The sequence below is a fragment of the Megascapheus bottae genome, chromosome 6 (genome assembly GCF_031878675.1).
Source record: "Megascapheus bottae isolate mThoBot1 chromosome 6, mThoBot2.hap1, whole genome shotgun sequence".
Lineage (NCBI taxonomy): Eukaryota > Metazoa > Chordata > Mammalia > Rodentia > Geomyidae > Megascapheus > Megascapheus bottae.
In genome coordinates, this window is record NC_143514.1 from 30,987,461 (window position 1) to 31,009,684 (window position 22,224).

General features: G+C 35.9%; 1 protein-coding gene across 2 annotated transcripts in view; it reads right to left on the minus strand.

Moving 5' to 3' along the window:
- Positions 1 to 1,808: 1,808 nt before the first annotated feature.
- Positions 1,809 to 22,224, minus strand: part of Ptgfr (prostaglandin F receptor) — a 40,198-nt gene continuing 19,782 nt past the window's right edge. For both annotated transcript variants that reach the window (XM_090334549.1, XM_090334548.1), the window contains exon 3: positions 1,809 to 5,543. In XM_090334549.1, the coding sequence (XP_090190675.1) occupies positions 5,241 to 5,543 (303 nt within the window). In that variant the 3' untranslated portion in view covers positions 1,809 to 5,240. The remainder of the gene's footprint in view (positions 5,544 to 22,224) is intronic.

Genomic DNA, 22,224 nt, shown 5'->3' on the forward strand with positions numbered 1-22,224 from the left:
ACTTCAAATCCAAGAAATAGTTTCTTTAGATTTCGGTAATATTGCTTCTGCTTTGTTATAAATAAATCACTTACAGAATGTATTATTATATTTCTCAGTATAATGATATTCACAAGGCAATATGTTGGAAATGTACCCTAAACATGGGATGGGATAGGGGGAAAGAAAGTGGGAGAAAAACATGGGAAGGGGTGAGAATGTTCCAGAAGTAATATATCAACTACCTTATGAATGCAACTGTAACCTCTCTATACATCACTTTGATAATAAAATAAAATTTAAAAAATAAAAAGAATATGTTATTTTACTTCTATGACCAATCCAAACTGTTACATATATATATATATATATATATAACATGAGCATAATACATATATATATAAAGAGAGTATATATCCAAACTGTTACATATATACATATATATATATAACACGAGTATAATACATATATATATAGAGAGAGAGAGAGAGAGTATATATACTCTAGTTACATTGTAATTCTACTTTTTTTTATTGGGTGGATATGTGGCTTGTTCTCACTGAGTGCTGTTCAGGGCTTTTATTTGTTTGATTTGTAGAAGTCTGCCCTCTTCCTGTATCTCTTCAATCTTCCTTTTGTATTTCTACTGGGTTCAAAATTCCACCTTTTTCTTTTTCTTTTTTTTCGCCAGTCCTGGGCTTGAGCTCAGGGCCTGAGCACTGTCCTTGGACTTTCTCAAGGCTAGAGCTCTACCACTTGAGCTTCAGCACCATTTCTGGCTTTTTTTTTTCTATGTATTCGGTGCCGAGGAATCGAACCCGGGTCTTCGTGCATGCTAGGCAAGCACTCTACCACTAGGCCAAACTCCCAGCCCCTGTAATTCTACTTTTGTGACCAATCTAGATTAACTGAAAATTTTGTGGTTTCCATAGCATAACACTTTTAAAAATCTTTTATCCTAATTGAAAATGATATCTTTATCATATTTATTTTAGTTGATGTTTACACCAACAGAGCAGCCAGACAGTCAGTGAAGTGATTCCTTATAGCAACTGAGAACAAAACAGGTGGTTTACATTTTAAGACTGCAAAGATTTAAGTCTAGCCAAGTTTCTCATTTACTTCAAGATGAGCTTTCATGTTTGGATTTCAATAAAGAAATTGTCCTCACTAGGAGAAAGTAAAAGAAGTGTAGTTTGATCTTACACCAATGCTATTGCACTACTTTGAGTTTTCTGACAGTTTCATTCAGTGACATGAGATATAGCAGGATAAATACATGCTAACATAAAGAAATTAAAAATGCAAAAACAAAAGTACATTTCATCCAGTTTCCCTTAGAGAAATAGTCGTTTCAGATGTAGCTGGCTTGGGTATTGTATGTTTTCTGCATTTTAAGAACCAAAATTTCCCCATATAGTCTACAGAGGTTTTTGGATTCTAGAAGCTTTTGAATTAAACACAACTGAAATGGAGTCCATTCTGCATTATCTTTATGGATTGCAAGACTATGTTCCTGAAAAAAATCTTGAATGTTTTGATGCCAGTATGTTCCAACTAAAAGCAAAATATCATTGAAAAAAATGAGGAAAGAATGCAGGACTTATGTTCTGGGGCTTAAGCAGCAGGGCCTGGCCACCATCCTTGAGCATTTTTACTCACAGCTAGTACTCTGTCACTTAAGCCACAGCACCACTTCCAGCTGTGTCTGTGTCTGTGGTACCAAGCAATCGATCTAGGGCTTTGTGCATTCTAGGCAAGCACTCTACCACCAGGCCACACTGCTGGCCCCAATAACCACTCTTGATAAACATTATGCCAAGTTTATTTTAAAATCATTTGACATATGGAGCTAGTCAGCAATAAAATTACATGAGTTGCACATGGATACAAACAGCAACATATACACATCACTATTTAATCCCTTATACAATCTGAGTTTGAAAGCATAAGATACATTTCTTCATATAACAAGGAAAAATGTATTTCACCTCTGATTATAATGTCTCAACAACAAGGGGAGGCCACTCAACATTATTTTCCATGTAGTGAATTCTTTTTGAAAACAAGGTGAGGAATCAAGAAAATACACATTGCTACGCCCTGTTTATTCGAACTTAGACAATCAATTTGGAGCAATGTGGATAAACAACTAAAGCTAGAAAGAATTTTCACAAAAGCCCCCTCTACATGTTTAACAAATGCTCTTACTTAGTTCTAAATTCAAATTATGCATAAAACTAAATTGGACTTCTTTTAAGTCTACAAGTGAGCAAATGAGACTATTTGCTATGGAACAGAAACATCCATATATCTGTGTATTAAGTTTGCTTTACAATTAGAAGCAATTCTTACGTCTCTGGAAACATATTTAGAAAGAAGATTTCCATCATCTAATTGAAACCATTAATAAAAAGTCTCATGCTCTTAGAAGTTCTCCTAGCTAATTTCCAGTCAGCATTCTTTTTGGACTCACAACCATGAAACCCCATTTACATTCTCAGCTCTGTTAAAAATAAATCAGACTAAAAAAGTCCTGTTTTAGGCCCGTATTCCTCTTGCTTAGAAAAACATAATTTTCCAGAAATCATAACTCTGAGTAGTAGTGTGTGGAATAGTATGATACTAACTAATGCAAAGAAAACCCCAGTTATTCCGAAGGTCTGGTAATAAATTTTAATGCACAGCATAAAGTACTCTAACTCTGGAAATTGTTGCTAATATTTGTCTGAAGACATCAGCACAAATATACTGCCATTTGCAATACTTAGGAAAGTTATTGACAATGTTCCCAGCTAGGGTGCATTATCCAGTGCGCTATCAATCTCTGTGCTGCATCTATGGAACAGACATGCACACCATGACACTTTTTAAGTGCTGTCCCTAAAAAGCCTAACACTAAGAAAACATCCATTACATCCATTCTTTTACTAACTTTTTTTCAATTTCTGATGTCTAAATTATGAGTTTAGCATACTCGTAAGACCAATTTGTTATTCCAAAAGCAGACAATACATACTCCAGAACTCATAAAGCTATTCCTTTGTCACTCTCCAAAGTCTAGCATCTCACACAGGGTCAGTTCAGACAGTATCAATGCAGAAAGGTGTGTACAGGGTGACATGGTGGCAGTGAATGACAATTCCGCCATTATATTAGAGGGCTTCCATGCTTCTCAGTTGAAACTAGAGATGTTCCCTTCTGGATTTTTATCTAACACCATGAGGAAAGATAGAGACTGGGTTATTTGACTTCAGTTCACAAAACACCAATACTCTTAAGTATGGGAAATAAATATCTGCTTTGAAAGTAGACAACCCATTTGAAAGTTCTATGCTTGATGTACTCATGAGTGAATGACAGAATTTATGCACTGTAACAGTAATCACAAATGGCAGTAGCTTTCTTTTAGACATATAGTATACATGCATGCAGACACATGTGTATGTACAACAACCAATACATTAGTGTGCCAAAAATTTTAAAGCCCATATTTGACTTATACCAACATATCCTTCTCTCTAATTCAAAATGATCAATATTTTTCTCACATCTGTTTAATGTGCTTTTGTAAGAATGAACTATGGCTGGAGTGTATTTCTCAGTGGTAGACATTTGCTTAGCATTCACAAGGCCTTGGATTCAACTCTCAGCATTACCAACACAAACTTTTTTGACATGATTTATCACTGACCAGTCTTAAATTAAGAATACCACGTGCCTGTATATACCTCTGTGTGTATTTGTGTGCATTACTTTTTTTCTTTAAACTGACTATGAAATGATTACATTTAAACCTTCAGTGAAGCTATTCATTTAACTCCTTCCTTCTAATTTACTTGTGAGAATTTACCAACATTTACAAAAGTTAGCTTTCAAAAAGTTATCAAATCAAGAGCAGAAATTTGTAAACATAAGTCTAGAAGAATTCTCAGATTTGCCCTGCACATAGGGAAAAAATAATTTTAAAGTAAACCCAATGTAGAGGAAGTAAGAATTTTTTAAGAAGAAATACATTTCCTTATTACGAAGCAGAACTACCTACCATATTTTCTAATGTCCTAAAACATTTTGAAGGCATGATAAAAAAATAATTGGGGGGTAAAATTATTCAAGCAAGCAAAGAAAAAGTCCGCATTATTAAAGTGGGAAAACTGGGGGGAGACAAATGTCCTTTGGTCCCTGGTTAGCCATTACAAACAGCTACAAATATCTCACTAATTTCCAATCTCCTCAGCACTATTAGCAATGATTTCAGAAGATATGATTGTACAGGAAAAAAAGAAAAGAAAAAGAAAAAAAGATATGATCATACAGAATTGGCAAAAGCTACCAATAGAATTTTCTGATTTTCTGAGTGTGTGTGTGTGTGTGTGTGTGTGTGTGTGTGTGTGTGTGTGTGTGTGTGTCAGGGATTCCTGTTTTTACTTGTAATTTCATGGTAGAGCTCTTGAGGAATTACAGTCTGCAAGTTGCCTATATTAGTGCTTAGATAGATCTTTCATTCCTCCAAAATTTATTCAGTACCAGTACACTACATATTTCAAAATAAAGGGAAATTATTTAAACATTGAAAAATCTATAAGTTGCCAAAAATATCTTCAAATAACAACTGATCTCCACAATAATAAAACTGGGCAGTTGTACTTGTCAAGATGACAAGAATAGACTCATTTGAAAGATCCTAGCAAGACCAGGCCGACCTCCTTTCAGACAGATCTAGCTGAGTAGTAGTGGCTCTAATCCACCGTGAGTCCCAGGTATCATGGTAATGCATGCAAGGATTGAGGCAAAGATAAAGACTCTGGTAAAACCCACCAGACATAAAGACAGGATTCTGTATTTCATAGAGCATATCTATTAGAAATAGCTGCACAGCAGTAATCCCCAAATTGTCATTTCTTTGTACATGTATGATTAAGCTGTTTTCCAGGAAAGAGGTCAAATAAACGTACCAGGCCTCAACTGATTCATTTATTCCCAAATCATGAATCACACAGGGAATCTCAAAAGTTATTTTCTACTTGACTCCTGTAGCATTATTTCATTCTACATCCAGTTGACAAAAACATGTGAAATTGCGCATCCAGGCAGCTAACTTAAATTTTAAAAGCCAAATCTGACCACACTAACTTCCCCCCACACCAAAAAAAAATTACATACTGAGGTCTTAATTTTCCAGTTGGGGCTGTATATTTATTATCTTGTTAACTGAAATTTGACCAAAACTTCTCTTAACTTTGTTCTTGCCATACACTGACTTACTGTCCAACTAAATTAGGTGCTTGTGGGTTTATTTTCTCTGTAACTGGTGACTCAGAAATAGCAGCAACCTTTAGAGAATTTTTAATGGAGCTAAGCTCCCAAATGTGTAAGCTGATGATGTGCACTCCACAACAGCGCCTGGCGAGTTTGTAGAGGTTCTTCAGGACAGCCTTCCGCAGGAGAATGTATACCCAGGGATCTAAGATCTGATTCCATGTTGCCATTCGAAGAGCAAAAAGTATTGTTTCACAGTTCTCTAGAGAATGGTTTCCATTTATTCCGATGTTGGCCATAGTTGCCTAGAACGTAAAGAAGAAAATCAGTGTATGACATTTTTCAGTCTCACAGATTTTTTTTTAGTAGAGGGACATTCATTCTACTATCCACAAAGTGATATCACTTTGCACAGTAATGTGATGATATAACCACTTACAGGCATGTGAGTATTTTAGATTTAAGTTGGCAGCAAAGCTACAAAAAGGATTGCTGCCAATGTCTGTCGTCTGTGTCCACTCAGAATGACCCAAGGGAGAACAAGGTTGATAACCATGACTAGCCTTTTTATGTTTCTGGGATAGTGATCTCAACACCAACATACTTCTGAATATATCAGTGAAAACCCCAAAGGCAACACTTTGTCAAAATATAAACAAAATCAACTACAAATAAGTTAACAAAGCTCAGCACCAGTGGCTAACACCTGAAATCATAGCTTGTCTGGCTGCTTAGTAAAACCTGAGACTTTTAGCTCCAACCAACCATCCAAAAGCCAGAAATATAGCTAAAGAGATAGCCTTGAGCATAAAAGCTCAGAGACAGTTCCCAGCTCCTGAGTTCAAGCTTCAGGACTGCAGAAATAAATCAATTAACTCATCAATTAACCCATCATTATAAACAATGAGTTTAGTTCATTTGTATAAGGCATATAAGATATTTCTGGAAAGTTCTTTAGAATTAGTAATGGACATTGCTAGGATGGTGCATCTGTCATCCAAACTTTAATTTGGTTCAGATATTCCTGTATGCACACAATGGAATTTTCTGAGACGTTGTGAAAATGGGTCTACCTCCACACTGCCCTGACTTCCATTTCCTGACCACCCATGACCGCAAAGAGATCATTCCATAGAATCTGTTCTATAAATGGCCCTAGCTATGTGTCAGAATAAATATGAGCCCCACTTTGGCTTCCAAAACATTTTATCAAAGAATAAATAAAAAATACATGAATAAAAAAAGTGAACTGAAAATGTAAATAATGCTTGGATCATTGTACCTGTCAGATTGAGGGATGATAAGTCCTTTTAGAACTGAAAAACCAAAATAAAACAAAAATGAAAACCATTACAGAACTGTCTTCTGTAAGTAGTGATGTTTGCTTGCACTGATGGTATCAAATATTGAAGGACAAAGTTACCTTATCAAAACTTCCTTTGACTACAACATAAAAACGAATTCTTCACTAGCTCCTTGATGATGCACATGAAAAATATACCTCTAGTTGGCATGTCTCCTAAAATCACTCTGTGCTCAAAATCTGAGAGGAAGCCTCACTTGTTGCCAGGCACTATCACTTCCACTCCATTTCTTCTGAATCCCTACCTTTCATTTCTCTGCTTTACGAGCTTTCATCTGTCCAAGCCCCACATACAAATGACTTATTTCCATGTAACTTTCCCCTATCTCCAGCAAAGTGAATCAGCAGTGTAGGCTCTATTCTCCCAGCACCATGTCTGTGCCTCTGTCCAGTTACATCACAACAATGCATAATAATTGTTCATTTATCTATATACGTGTGGAGCACTTTTTTAAATGTTATTTTATTTTTTACCCATTCTGAGGCTTGAACTCTGGGCCTAGAGCTGTCCCTGAGCTTTTTGCTCAAAAGTAACTACCACTTGAATGACAGCTCCAGTTTTCTCTTTTTGGTGGCTAGTTGGAGATGAGTCTCACAGACTTTCCTGCCTGGGTTGACTTTGAACCACAATTTTCAGATCACAGCCTCCTGAATAGCTAGGATTGTAGGCATGAGTCACCAACACCAACTTTTAATTTCTAATTCAATAAAAGCTGGTACATAAACTATACTAAGTAAGTGCTGTGATAGATTCAATTATGCTTTTATTTCTTAAGGCTATTTCTAAATGCACAACAACTAATCATCACAGAAACCTCTGACCATCCATCACAAGCATTTAGTTTTGTGCTTCTAAAAGTTTTAATATAGCAGCACCCGCCAGTGAAGAATTCTGGTGTGGTTTTTTGTCACAAAAAGAGATTAAATCCCTCAGGGAAATGGTATCTTTCCCAAGAAAATAATGTACCAAACTGCAGGCCTAAATATTTTGTAACTAAATTGAACAAAGAGCAATAGAGCAAAATCTTGATACATAAGGCTATATAGTATGAAGCTAATTGAAAGGACCTCCAGGATATTGAAACAAAAGCCATATAACGAATGATTGTTGTCCTTAATGTACTATGTTGTCTCTCATCTCCTTTGCTGTCCCTTGCTTATCTCATATTGGTATAGTATCTCACTTTGTTATCTGATATATTGAATTTATTTGTATTTGGTTATTTGAAATTTGATAGGGAAGGGGGGAAAACCAAGATGGGTGGGGGGTGGGGGGGGAGGGAAATGGGTACCAAGACATGTGAAAGGGTATCAATGTATGTGAATTAATGCACCTTCTATCTGGCAAATATCATGTAACCCTTTTACTAATTACAATAAAAAATGCAAAAAAAATTAAAAAAATAAAAATAAAAATAAAAAAATAGTGTTTTCTGCACAATATTACCTAGATCAAAGACAGACTCATATTACTGCTTCCCAAAATTATTCGGTAGGATTAAAGAAATAGATCTCTTCCTAGAATAAAACAGAGCTAAGACTTAATTGTCAATTGGGTCAGATATTTTCACCTTCTATTTTTCTTTATTAATCGATTATCTAGCAACATGCTAGAACCAAGGACATATGACGACCATAAAAGACAATGTTAGCATGAAAATTCTTGTTTCAGTGATGAAAAGATAATTATTTCTTCACATGTATAAAATACCTGCACCTTTGATTAACTATTAGATATATCTATGAGTATCTCATAGCCTGGTCAAGACAGGGAAAAATGAGCTCAGTATTTCAAGGAACAGTTTAGCTTTGCTTTAGAGATGTACACATTGACAGAGCTTCAGTTAGTGAGTAACTGCAAACAGTAGTGTGGTCACCAATGATGAAAAGAACATGAGTCCTGTGTTGAAGGAACCCACACAATTCTCTCCAAAGCATTGTTCTCTCCCTCCCCCACCCTCTCTCTCACTCTCCCTTTCTCCATCCCTCCCTCCCTTTTCTCCTTTCTCTCCTCCCCCCTCTCTTCTCTCTTCTATCTTCTTTCTGTGTCAACAGTATAGAGAAGCTGATTCAGAATCTGACTTTGGAAAAGCATTGGTTCTATAGCTATTAATATTTTATTGTTAATGTAGTTTTCATGATTCAGAATTACTAATGTATAAGAGATAACTTATGGTAATTTCACATAATAGAATGAAATACAGACATTAATGTTGGTGATTCAGCATTAAGGTTAAAAATTCACAAAATTTTACTAAGTACAGTTTCTATTTTTAAAATGTTTTGCTGCATAGAATAAAAAGACTGAGGTGGACGTCGGTATTTTCATTGGTTAATGCTAGACAAAGAACGAATGAGTTTGATTTTCTTTGATTTGTGTCTGATTTACTATTCTTTAGATAGGTTAAAAATTGCTTTTGGATGTTATTCTTTTTGCCCCTATGAAGTTGGTGGAAATACACTGAACGACTAAAGAATCAGAAGTCACATGGACTGTTTATGCACATCTGTGTATGTCAGTGAGCAGGAACTGGAGGTGCCCAGAATTGCCTGGAAACTTGCTTTAATAAAACTGGCAGGAGATGTGTGGAAGCTGAGGTCAGGATGAGGAATGTCTGAAAGCTGAGCCGACAAACACAATTTGTAGTCATTCTCCCTGGACCCCGATGACAGGCCCGTCTCAGGCCCTGAGAGCATTCATCTCCGACTGGCCCACCCAAGCTTACGTACCAGACATCTGTATACTGACTCCCAGCAAACACACAAGCTTTCATCAAGTTTCCAACAACTAAAGAAATTTTCATGAAACTAAAGAAGATACATTAATCTCCTTCCAACCTTGGTATATTACAGCTTGTTCATCTTTATTAGTGATTAGAATTTTAACCAAGAAATTAACAGAACCAGGAGTATCCAAATGATTGGTTAGTCTATTTTAAAAAATCAGGCTATGGTCGGGAGTTTGGTCTAATGGTAGAGTGCTTCCCTAGCATACACGAAGACCAGTGTTCAATTCCTCGGTACCACATACATAGAAAAAAGAGCCAGAAGTGGTGTTGAAGATCAAGTAGTAGAGGTCTAGTCTTGAAAAAGTCCAAGGACAGTGCTCAAGCCATGAGCTCAAGCCCAGGACTGGCAAAAAAAATCAGTCCAATAACCTGATAGTCTTTGTGACACCAAACGCTAAGAAAGAAACAATAATTTTAATGAAATTTATGAAAAGGGAGTTTCGTGCACTCCTAGTTTTCAAAGTGCAAAATACAGATGATACGATTAAAATATTCATAAACCTGGGCCACAGAATACAAGTATATCATCAGAACTAAAAAATTACCTGGGCTACTTCATTCATCATCAACAGAGCCCCTCCCAGCATATCCTACTTTGTGCACATTTGGGATTAAAATACTAAAGGCCATTTACAAGAAAAAGCAATGTTAAACCAATTGTAAGTTACACAGCTATAATCCTAGCCTTTGGGGGACCAAGGTAGCTGGATCATAAAGTCAGGTTCAGCCAGGCTAGGATAGTGAGACACTCTCTCAAAAAAATACACAAGAAAGAAAAAGAGAAGAACAGCTGTGGTAAATTCAAGAATTCATTGAACCTTCGTAAATGTGCGTCACTGTAGCAGCAAATAGTTCTCAACTGTCTACTCTATCCAAGTATTGTACTAGATGCCAGTGATACAAAGAAATCGTATCTACAAATGTTATGCTTTTCTTAGCTTTTGAAAGTCATCTGGTTGTTATTTGTCTCTTGTACTACACTATAAACTTCTTGAAGGTATTTATTTTGGGTCTGATTAATTCTCTGCTATATCCCAACACCTGGCATTTAGCCAGGACAATATTTGTTCAGTAAATTGAATGAATGAAGATTTTAGGAAGAGAAAGCAACAAGAAAATAGTTATCCTGCTGTACTTAGCGTAACAACGACATAAAAGGTGCCTCAGATAGAGCTGTTTACTGTTTCATACCATCATACATGCAATCATTTGAAACCATACATTTCCCCCTTTTCACATTTCAATTATTTCGACTTGACTAATTTTGAGTTTATAATGATTTTGCTACAGTTTGTCTTAATTTTTCCTTAACAAAACTACATTTATAAGTAAATTTAATTTAATACATAATTCAAATTCTTCCTGGTGGAATGTCCCACTTTTTAGTTGACAAAAAACATCCTTACAATTTTATCAACATATTTTTTGTTGTTGTTTTTGGTGGTACTGAGACTTAAAATTAGGGCCTCGTGTTTAGTAGTTGATACAACACCTTTTTTTTTTGCCAGCCTGGGGACTTGATCTAAGGGCTAGAGCACTATCCTTGGGCTTTCTCAAGGCTAGCGCTCTACCACTTGAGCCACAGCACCACTTCTGGTTTTCTTCTATGTATGAGATACTGAAGAATCGAACCCAGGTCTTGGTGCATGGTAGGAAAGCACTCTATCACTAAGCCATGCTCATGGCCCAGACAACACTTATTTCAATATAAACCATGTCTGTTAAAAAAAAATTTACACATAATTGTTAAATGATCATTGGAGCAGGTACTTGCCACTAGACTCTCCTAGTCCAAAAAGTAGATCACTTCGATTCCTCTTTTTCTAGCAACATTGAAGTTCAGAGATACTTTCTTTCAAGTAATTAATGTGTATAAAAAGTAGAATCTGCTGAAGTACAATGTATTGTGCAATGACTAATTTTTAAAATTTGCACTTAAAAAAGCTATGGCAGGCCAAACATCATGATTTAGCTACAATCTACCTCACCATATAATACAAGATTTACCTAGAGATATTTACTTCAATTCTATGAACTTCTATGTTCAGATAAGTTTGATGTGTGTTAATTTGGTTCTTCTATGTGTTAGTTTCTCATAGCAGAAGAATTGTGTGAAGATAAAGTTTAAAGGACCAGAACACCTTCAAGTATTTGCATGGGAAAAGTTTAAATTTAACTTAACTTCAATGACAGGTTTGGGGTAGGAATATTACAAAAGTCGTTGACATCTCAATTTAGCAGGTTATCTTTAGAATTAAATATTTGTAATGACTTTATAGCCTCTATTACTTGGAATGCCAGCTCCTCACAATTGCTAGGTAAATAATGAATGATTGTTGTCCTTAATGTACTATGTTGTCTCTCATCTCCTTTGCTGTCCCTTGGTTATCTCATATTGGTATAGTATCTCACTTTGTTATCTGATATATTGAACTTATTTGTATTTGGATATTTGAAATTTGATAGGGAAGGGGGGAAAACCAAGACGGGTGGGGGGTGTGGGGGGGGAGGGAAACGGGTACCAAGACATGTGAAAGGGTATCAATGTATGTGAATTAATGCACCTTCTATCTGGCAAATATCATGTAACCCTTTTACTAATTACAATAAAAAAAAGAATTCCACTACTTAAGCTACAATCAACTCTTATTAGCACTTTTTAAATTTTATTTTCAAGATGGGATCTTGCTAACTTCGCTGAATTTGCTGACTACCACTTCTTGAGAAGTAGGATTACTGGCATATACCAGTAATATTTTTGAAAACAGAATATTTTGTCTTAGAAACAGTGACTACAGGAACCTTCAGGGAACAAACACTTTTGTGAAATTCTAGAATGATATACTTAAAGAAAAACCTTCTGAAATAGGAAAGGGAAGGGGTAGAAAAGATGATTTGGAAGGGGTAGGGAGAGGAAAATGGGGACAAAAACATGAGCAGTATCAGTGTGTGAGAAGTAATGCACCTACTATCTGGTGAGTATAATTGTAACCCTTCTATACATTACAACAAAAAAAAGATTGACAAAAGCCCTATGTGCTACTCAGAAAGCTAAAATCCAGAAGATCACAGTTCAAAGCCAATTTGGGCAAAATAGTCCATGAGATGCCATCTTCAACTAACCATAAAATAATACTTAAGCCAATATGGAGGCGTGACCGAGTATAGAACATCAGCTGAGAAAATTCAAGCTAATAACAAAAACTGATAATATTTCAATTGTTCCTAATTTATTAACAATTACTCAAATGGAGAAATTATTTTACACATGGTGAGTGATTTAGAGGTAAGACAGAAATCTTCAAAAGGGGGTAAAGGGGCAAAGTGTGTGGCATTCCCTGTGTCCCAGCTCTGGAATCACATTCAAAGGTCTCACTCTCAAAGAAAACATCAGGAGTGCAAAACATACACATTTGCAAAGTCTCAAGCTTTTCTGCTTTGATTTGTTCATAGAGTACTAACAGATGGCCCAATTGACAGCACACATCATTTCTATCTTAAAAGGTCTTCAGAACTTCAAAGAAATAAGAAAATAGGACACACCATAAGGGTGCTATTTCCTTTGGAATGAGACAATTCCAAACCCTAACACTTCACAAAGGCCTATACTCTTGCAGAGGAGTTGATGTGCAAAATAAGCAGGGGAAATATGAATCAAATATATCTTCAAGAAAAGAATAAATGATCTGGGAGCCAGTGGTTTACACCTATAATCCTGGCTACTCCAGAAGCTGAGATTTGAAGATCATGATTTGAAGACAGCACTGGTATGGAAGATGGTGATACACTTATCTCCAAGTAACCACTTAAAAAGCCAGAAGTGGAGCCATGGCTCAAATGGTAGCATTTGCCTTTAGTTGAAGAAGCAAAGGCATAGCACCTAGGTTAAGTTCAAGCCTTGCTACTGGCACAAACACAAAGAAAAGAAGGAAATAGAAAGTAATGTTAGCAGTCTATATATGTATACAAACATATATATTTGTAATTACATGTATAAATATATGTATATTATAGATACAATAAAGAATACAGAATGTGAATATTTTATATGGAATATAATTAAATTTTAATTTTAGATTTAAAAGTATGCATACATATATTTACACTTATAAAATCCTTTTTATACTCACAAAATTTACAGAAGTCATTGCTGTTTTCCTGATATGATCCTTAAAAAAAAGGTTACAGAGATGTTTACTTGCCTATAGTCACACTGCTAGAAAGTGATAAAGGCAATATTCAAATCCAATTCTACCAGGCTTCAAAGACTCTGATTTTTTACTGTTGCATTCCCAGGAATGAATCCTCTGTTGGTATATTAGATTTATGAACAAGATGCTAGCATTAACTGTGTACTAAACACATACTGTAGTGCTTACTATGTTTTCATACTATATGTTATTTGGCTGATATCAATCATCCTGTTGTCAATGACAAGTAATATTATCCTTCCTGTAAGATATTGTTGCCAAGGCATAATGAGGTTAAATTGCCATTCAACTAGAGCAAATTCATGACTGGAGGGGAAGCAGCTAGCTAGGAATTGGCCTCTTGGGCATTAGTAGATCATAGTTTATACTTTCTAAAATTCTATTCTGTTTTTCCATGTCCACTTGTCCTCTAGCTGAGTCTAGCATGTCCTAATGTTTTTATTTCACTAACATCATTTTAAAAATAAAAAGCCAATGCTGAAAGGAGTGACATTGATCAAGATACAGTGTATTCATAAACCATTTTGTTAAACAGCAACTCCTTTATCTAACTACTTAAAGATAATTTTAAAAACTTAATGCCAATAAATATTTTGCTCCAAAGCTCTTGTGCCCACAGCAAAAGCTATAACTGACAAACAGGAAGAGTTGGGCATATGTAACTTAGCTGCCCATCATAAATTACATGATGAAGGAGTTATAATACCCAAACAGAGAAGAGTTGTCTGTCACAATATTTTAAGAATTTTAGAAAACATTATCTAACAAATGCAATGTAATATAAGACAATGTCCAGTATCTTTTTCTCCTCCTTTATATGTATCCCAAAACAAATGGAATGATTTACATTTTAGTAGCCTCTTCCAATCTCATCCTTTTGATTGGTATTCAAATATTTTAAATTATTCTTAATTATTTTAATCCAAATTTATCTGTTAGTCTAGTTCCTATCCTTAGTCCCTCGTTTCTATTTTTGTCGGTGTAGAAGATTTAAAAATCAATAGGCAAAATTATAAAAGTATAAATGTATATGCTTGTATATAAACTCTAGCTTGTTATGATAGGAATTTAAGGCACTTTAAGCTTTTAACAGCATTGGAAATTCAGACTCTTTGCTACGATTATGTCCATTAAACTTACAGTTAGGCTAATAAAATATTGCTTATGCTCCAAATATAGACATAAGACATTTTCATCCTAAAAAAATTGTTAAAATACCTTTGCCAGAACACTCATTAACATCATATCTATAAATTAAAAGGAAAACTTCTAGTTGGCAGTTAGCTGCAGCGTTGAAAGTGCCTTCTTACATGATCAAAAGACTATTTGACTGCTCACAACATTCCTTTTATAGCAAAAGCAGACACTTTGCAAAAGCAAGGTGTTTCGGGAAACCATCTGTCCTAAAATTTATTATTTTTTTCCAAGGAGAAATGTCCAAACAGCTCAGTTGGTTTATTATACAGTAGTTTGAAACAATTTCCCAAACTATTTTCTAGCACGTCATTTAATGAGAATTTTTTTATTTTTATTTTTTTTATTTTTTGCCAGTTGTGGGGCTTGAGCTCAGGGCCTGAGTACTGCCTTTGGACTTTCTCAAGACCAGAGCTCTACCACTTGAGCCTCAGCACCGCTTCCAGCTTTTTTCTATGTATGTAGTATCAAGGAATCGAATCCTGGTCTTCGTGCATGCTAAACAAGCACTCTACCACTAGGCCAAACTCCCAGCCTAATGAGAATTTTTAATGAAATGTGTGTCCCTTTAAAAATAAATAGCAGCCATACATTTTAGAGAAAATAAGTACACAGAAAAACAAACTGAAGCTTTCATTCAAGGCCCTTTGGTAACTTTGTGGCTATTATTATACAGAGAAACAAATGAAACTAGAGCATAGCTAGTAAGGAGGGAAGCCAAGATGACGGAACAATGGCTGCATAACACAGAAGCATAATGAAATATACTTTAAAATGATAACCATGGGTCGGGAATGTAGCCTACTGGTAGAGTGCTTGCATTCATGAAGCCCTGGGTTTGATTCCTCAGTACCACATATACAGAAAAAGCTGAAAGTGGTGCTGAGGCTCAAGTGGTAGACTGCTAACCTTGAGAAAGCTCAAGGACACTACCCAGACTCTGAGTTCAAGTCCCAGAACTGGAAAAAATGAAATCTATATACATTTCTGGTTAAGAAAGAAATGGACATTTCTGATTATCCAGTCATGCTTCCTTATTGTACTTGAGTAAAGCTGGTCATTTGGTTACACTGACAATACAACTAAATGTTTTGTTGACTTTGAAAAAATTTCCTGAACTATTTTCTCTGAATTCATACTCTTAAATTTTTTGAGGTACATAAGTAGTAAGCTAAAATGTTTCTTCCTTAGTTATATTAATATATTCCCTAGAGTACTCTAGATAGCAATTCATTGGCTTAAACATTTGATCTAATTCATTCTCACCTATGTAATTCTTAGCCCTTTGACTACACATCTTCTGTTATGGCCTAAAATATCAGCCACAAAGTTCCCTCCCTAATCCTTTTGCTCTGTGAATCATCAGTGCCCCACATCGTTCTTTCTCCTGTCACACGGCCATGTATTTATTTCTCAACTGCATCTGAAGCACATGCCATAGATTAAGGAAACCATCAAGAAAAAGACTCTCTTCTAGATACCTCAGGAGAAAATGTGCAAGGTCTATGCCTGATCTGTGATTAGCACTGAAATAAATCCCAAACGAAGGAAGGAGTAAGTGGATAAGAAGAAATTTTACCATGTGACTCTTCTTTGACCCTGAGCTGAGCACATAGTAGGAGTGCAGTCTTTAATTGGTACATAAACTCCGGAATGCACAGAACTATCCCAATATGTGCCGGGGGGAGGGAGTTGGCCTCATCATAAATAAATAAACCACCAACATTTATTCACCAAATTCCTTATGCTCTTCTGTTCCAAATGAAATAAAAGAAAGACTTGGTTGTTTGGGGGAATACTTTTTTTCAGACGGTCTTCTTTTCTCTTTTTGGTAAGAAGACGAGTTATTGAAATGATAAACAGTCCTTAAAAGCCTAGCCTAAGCACATCTCTACTGTCTATTTGGCATGATTTCAGGGATGCAATTTCAGCAATGTTTCTACATCTCACTGTCACTTCAGAAAGAACTCAGAAAGGCCGTAATTTACTAATGTATTTATATCGGGGATGATCAACAAATTACAGTGAATTCTTCTATCAGTTTAAGGACATTGAAGACTAAGTCATTGACTATTGCTTAAATATCAATGTTACTACAATGTGAAAGTTGCTACCTATATACTATTTAAATTTTTAGATGAAGAATGAATTTTAACTAACTCCACAGTGAAAATATGTAATTATTAGGTTGATGTTCTTTTTTTATTGTTGGGGTAATGTATAGAGGGGTTGCTGTTACTTTTGTCAGGTAGTGGGTTCATTACTTCTCACACATTGATACCCCTTCTCAGGTTTTTGGCCCCCTTTCATTCCCCCTACTCCCTCCCAATCATCTTGTTTTCCCCTTCCCTTCCCTATTTCAAATAAATAAGTAAATGTATATACAATATACTAGATAACAAAGTCAGATACAGTAACTACATGAGATTAACCATTAGGGGGTTACAAACAACAATCACAAAGATAAACCTCTTATTTCCATATCCTAGAATTCATTTCATTTAGTCTCATCCTGGTTGATGTTCTTTCTAGAAGAAAAAATATTAACTAGCACCAATAATATTCTCATTTTAATAAGTGAAAACAACACAAAAGAACTGTTCTTATTTGTCTAAGGCCAAAACAGATAATCATGAAAATCTGGCTCCAAATGTCATTTGTTTTTTTTCTAGTGCCTGAGGGTTGGCCCTGTGTTCAAGGCTAACATTCTACAATTTCATCCACAATTCCACTTCTGACATACTTGGGGGTTGTCAGTAAGGGTCTCATGGAGTTTCCTGCCAGGGCTGGCTTTGAACCTTGATCCTCAGATCTCAGTTTCTGGAGAAGGTAGGATTAAAGTTATGCGATGCCACTGCCCAGCTCCCAAATGTCACCTTCTTAATGGAGCCTTTCTCATCCATATGTGTGTGCCTGCAAGATGTCCATTTGTGTCACAAAATACCTCAGACAATTAACACATAAGAAAGAAAGATTTATTTGGGCTCACCATTTCAGAGGGTCCAGTCTATGATCAATTTGCAGTATTGTTTTGGGCCTGCTCTAGCATAGGATATCATGGAAAAATAACATGGTGGAGAAATGGCAGCCACAAAGCAAAGAAATAAAGAATTGAACTGGGGTCCCCAAAATCCCCTCCAAAGGCATGACCCCAGTGACTGAATGCCCTAAAGGGGTCACAGGCTGGGAAAAGAGCCTTTAATGCACAAGGTCTTTGGGATATAGGCAAGATCCGTATAATAGCAATATGATAGCAATATGCTTTAAGATAAGCATCAGAGAACACAAACAAAAATACAACAATTCTTATCAAAGATTGGACACATACTTTTCATAGACAGAACTTCTAAAATGACCCTGTAAAGAGGTCTTGGCCTAATCTCCTTAAGCTTCTAAATACAACAAGATTCAGATGACTATGCAACATTTCCTGGACTCAAGATAATGTCACATAATGCCTTTAAAAACAGACAAAGAACCAGAGAGATTCCTAGCATGAGATGATTCTGTGCATACTTTTTGGTTTGTTTAGGAAGGGGACACATTAAAGAAAGAATACAGGCTACCTCAGGAAGAGATGAAGCCAACAGCTGACAGGGCTACATGTTATTTCTCTAGATGGACTATTCAGTAATAGATACCAGATCCAAACTCAAATGGTTCTGAATGAGCTCTGAGGAAAATTCTTCACCCAACACTCAATGTGAAAGCAACAACCCTATACTTCACTTCAGCCTTGGGAGGTCTGAGCTGCATATCTGGTTCAAGTCATCCAGATTTCTGACATATAGAACAGAACTGAAAAAAAATGCAATGGACAATGTTTCATGCTGCTAAGCTCATAAGAAATGATTGCATATAAATAGAAAATTGTGATAATTTGGAATACCTTAAACTTGGAGACCTTGGTGAAACTTATGTACCAAATATCTGCTTAATCAAATAAAATATAAATGTACTCTAAAAATTGTAAAATGACAAGCATGTCCATTCATATCATCACTACTTAATGCAGTATTGTAATTGCTTGCCAATATTACTTTTTAAAGTTTTAAAAAATTAGATAGAAGAAAATGGGATATACAAATTAGAAGGGAAAAAAGGAGGAACTTGTTACCTGGAATAAATGATTGGAATCAACATCTATGACTGTATTAGTCAGGTTTGCATAATAACAGCAAAGTATCTGAGTCAAGAAATTGTAGAGAAAATATGTATTAAGTTCAGTTTAGGATGTGAGCATTCGAGCAGCATAGCACAGATTCAGCACCTACCCTTTGTCTTCACCTACAGTGAATGATCACAGCAGATCCTGAGGTAGAACAAGCAAGTGATTCCATCTCAAACCAGGAGCATGGAGAGAAGGAGAGCCACCCACACCTCAAACTTCATAGCAACCTTGTTACAAGACATAACAAAGAGGCCCACAAGATTTACCTCCTGAGGATACACCTTCAATAACCTTAAGAGCTCCCCACCAAGATTCACCTCCCAACAGAGCTATCTTAATTCTAATTAGCAACCAGAAAACTGGAAGTGGTGTTGTGGCTCAAAGTGCTAAAGCACTAACCTTGAGCAAAAGAGATCAGAGACAGAACCCAGGCCCAGAGTTCACACACCATGACTGAAAAAAAAATTAAAAATTAAAAAATAGCAGAAATTTTTCTCTACACTAACAGGTCCAATGATAAAACATTATGAAAAATAACTCTCAAACTATTGTATATAGTATAAAATCTGGAAATTAACTTATTGAATAATATTTTAGAAGACCTTTAAAGTCAAACTTCTGTATTTTCAAATCTTATTTCCCTTTGTTAATAATATATACCAAATCAATGATATATAAAATATTTAGAACAGTGACACCAATACATCAAAATAATAGCAGCAGTAAATAATTTATTCAGGCATATAAGGATGTACTAAGCTGAACAAGAGCTTGGCACCTTGCAGTTGTTAACTGAGCATTACATTTTTCTCATTGGAATAGCTGGAGATGACAAACATCAGACAACTTTCTCCATGGAGAATTTATCTCATTTACTTATATGATTGCAGAGAGAAAAAAATCATAGCTGGTACACTGGGGAGAAGGAGCTAGAGGATGGGAAATAAAGATGTGACTACTAGTTTACATCATCAGACCACACCAGCATGGTGATTATCCTCTCTTGCCCAAGAGAACAGATAAAATGTGTAGCTTCTCCTTGCATGAACACAACTGTGAATGCCAGGACCCTTGCCAATATGTCTTGGAATTGTAAAATGACAGGGATAGACAGAAACTTCTCATGGATCTTGATTATCAGTCTCCAAGGACTTCAGAGGATAATGGTTAAAGCACGTGGACATATTTAGTAAGCACTTTGATCAAGTTCATCAGAATGATGTCAATAAAACAACTTAAAATGGAAAACAGCTTAAAATGTCCCATTGTCTTCAATTTATGAACACACTCGTATATTCACCGGTAATGAGGACATCTCTGTATACCCAAATCTAAGGCTAATAATCACCAAATTACACTTACCTTTCATTCACATCATTTAGAAAGGACTCTGTGAGCCTAGGAATCAGCCTGGCATACACCAAAGTCTGTACTCCTGTTCTGCAAAGATGGCCAGCAAATGCTCAGGAAATGACTGTCTTGCATGACTGTAACACAGCAACTCCAACTCCACTGCCATCTTTCCGGTGTATTAATTCTGTTATTTTTTCCATCAAGTTACTATGCTTTCTGGTATTATTTGCAATAGCAGAAAGCCAGGCTCTTCCCTAAAAGTTATGTGGAAGATATTTTCTCTTAAGAGGTTTTCACAAAAAATACCACAAAATGGCCTCACTTGAAACGTGTTTTTTTTTCCCAGAAACAATCAAGAGGAAATAAAATGAAGATTTGTCTTTAGGTAAATTATTCAATAAAGAAGATAGGCTGGATTAATTTTCAGATTACTCTACGTGGACTATCCAGTAATAGATAAAAGATCCCAAATTCCTCTAACCTTGAACTGCAAAAGTCCAAACTCTACAAAAAAAAAAGTATGTGATTGCCAACTTGGAGTAGAATTAGCCTTGTATAGCACATTCTTATTTTCATCAATAATAAAGCAAAAGAAAGAGGGAATTTATTATATGAAAAGATAGCATTTAAATTAATACAGGCAAATTTATCAAGCATTCTAAATTTCAAGTGTACTATCTTTAGAACTTTTAAGCCATTTCTTAATCTCTTTCTGATTGGTTTTCTCACTGTCAAAATGGGTATAATGTTATCTCTTAAGATTTATGAGAATGTGTAGAAATATTTTTGTACTATATCATTTTAAGTTAATATTTTAGTTATGTATGTGGTTTCAAAAATTCATAGTATAGAGGAAGTTTTCAAGCTCATCAAAATAACTTTTCTAGAACTAGAAAATAATGTGTATCTTATCTTTTGGGATAATTTTTGCCCATATTAAATCATCTAAGTGTTCGCTTAATGCCTATAAAGCATAACATATTCTCTATTACTTTTTTTTTTCTTTTTCTTGGCCCTGGAGCTTGAACTCAGGGCCTGGGCTCTGTCTCTGAGTCTTTGTGTGTTCAAAGCTAGTTCTCTAAGCTAGCACTCTACCATTTGATCTACCGTGCCCCTTCTGACCTTCTGACCTGATTAATTGGAGATAAGAATCTCATGGAGTTTCCTGTCCAGGCTGGCTTCGAATTGAGATCCTCAGATCTCAGGCTCATGAGTAGCTAGGATTAAAAGCATGAACCACTGATATCTGGCTTCTCTATTACATTATTATTGTTTGTTTTTGTTAGACTTGGTGCTTGAACTGAACTGAAGGCCTGGGCACTGTCCTTGGACTTTCTTAAGGCTAGCGCACTACCACTTGAGCCACAGCACCAGTTCCACGAAGCACATTCTTATTAAAAAGCAAGGATCATGTGGGTCAGAAGCCTAGAGGTAGAGTGCTCATCTAGCATGCATGAAGCTCTGGACTCCATTCCTTGGTACCACATACACAGGAAAAGCCGGAAGTGGTGTGGCTCAAGTGGCAGAGTGCTATCCTTGAGCTAAAGTGCCCAAGGACAGTGCCCAGGCCCTGAGTTGAAGCCCCAGATCTGGCAAAAAAAAAAAAAAGAAAGAAAGCAAGTATCATGAAGCAAAGTGGTGGTAGTGGTATGAATGGTATTTGCTCCAGGTTATGGAAATGAAATAAGTGTGAGGCAAAGAGGTGATCCTTTAATCCAAGGAAGAAGAGAAAAAGGAAGTTTATAAATCAATCGTGAAATTAAAAACTTGCATTTCTGAAAGAGAATCTTGCCTCTCAAGAGTAAAGTCCTTACTCCACAAACCCAAAGACAACGAAAGGCCCCAAGAGACTCAAATGTGGGGCTTTTTGCTCAAGACTTCATCTTCTCCGGAGATGAAGTTTCT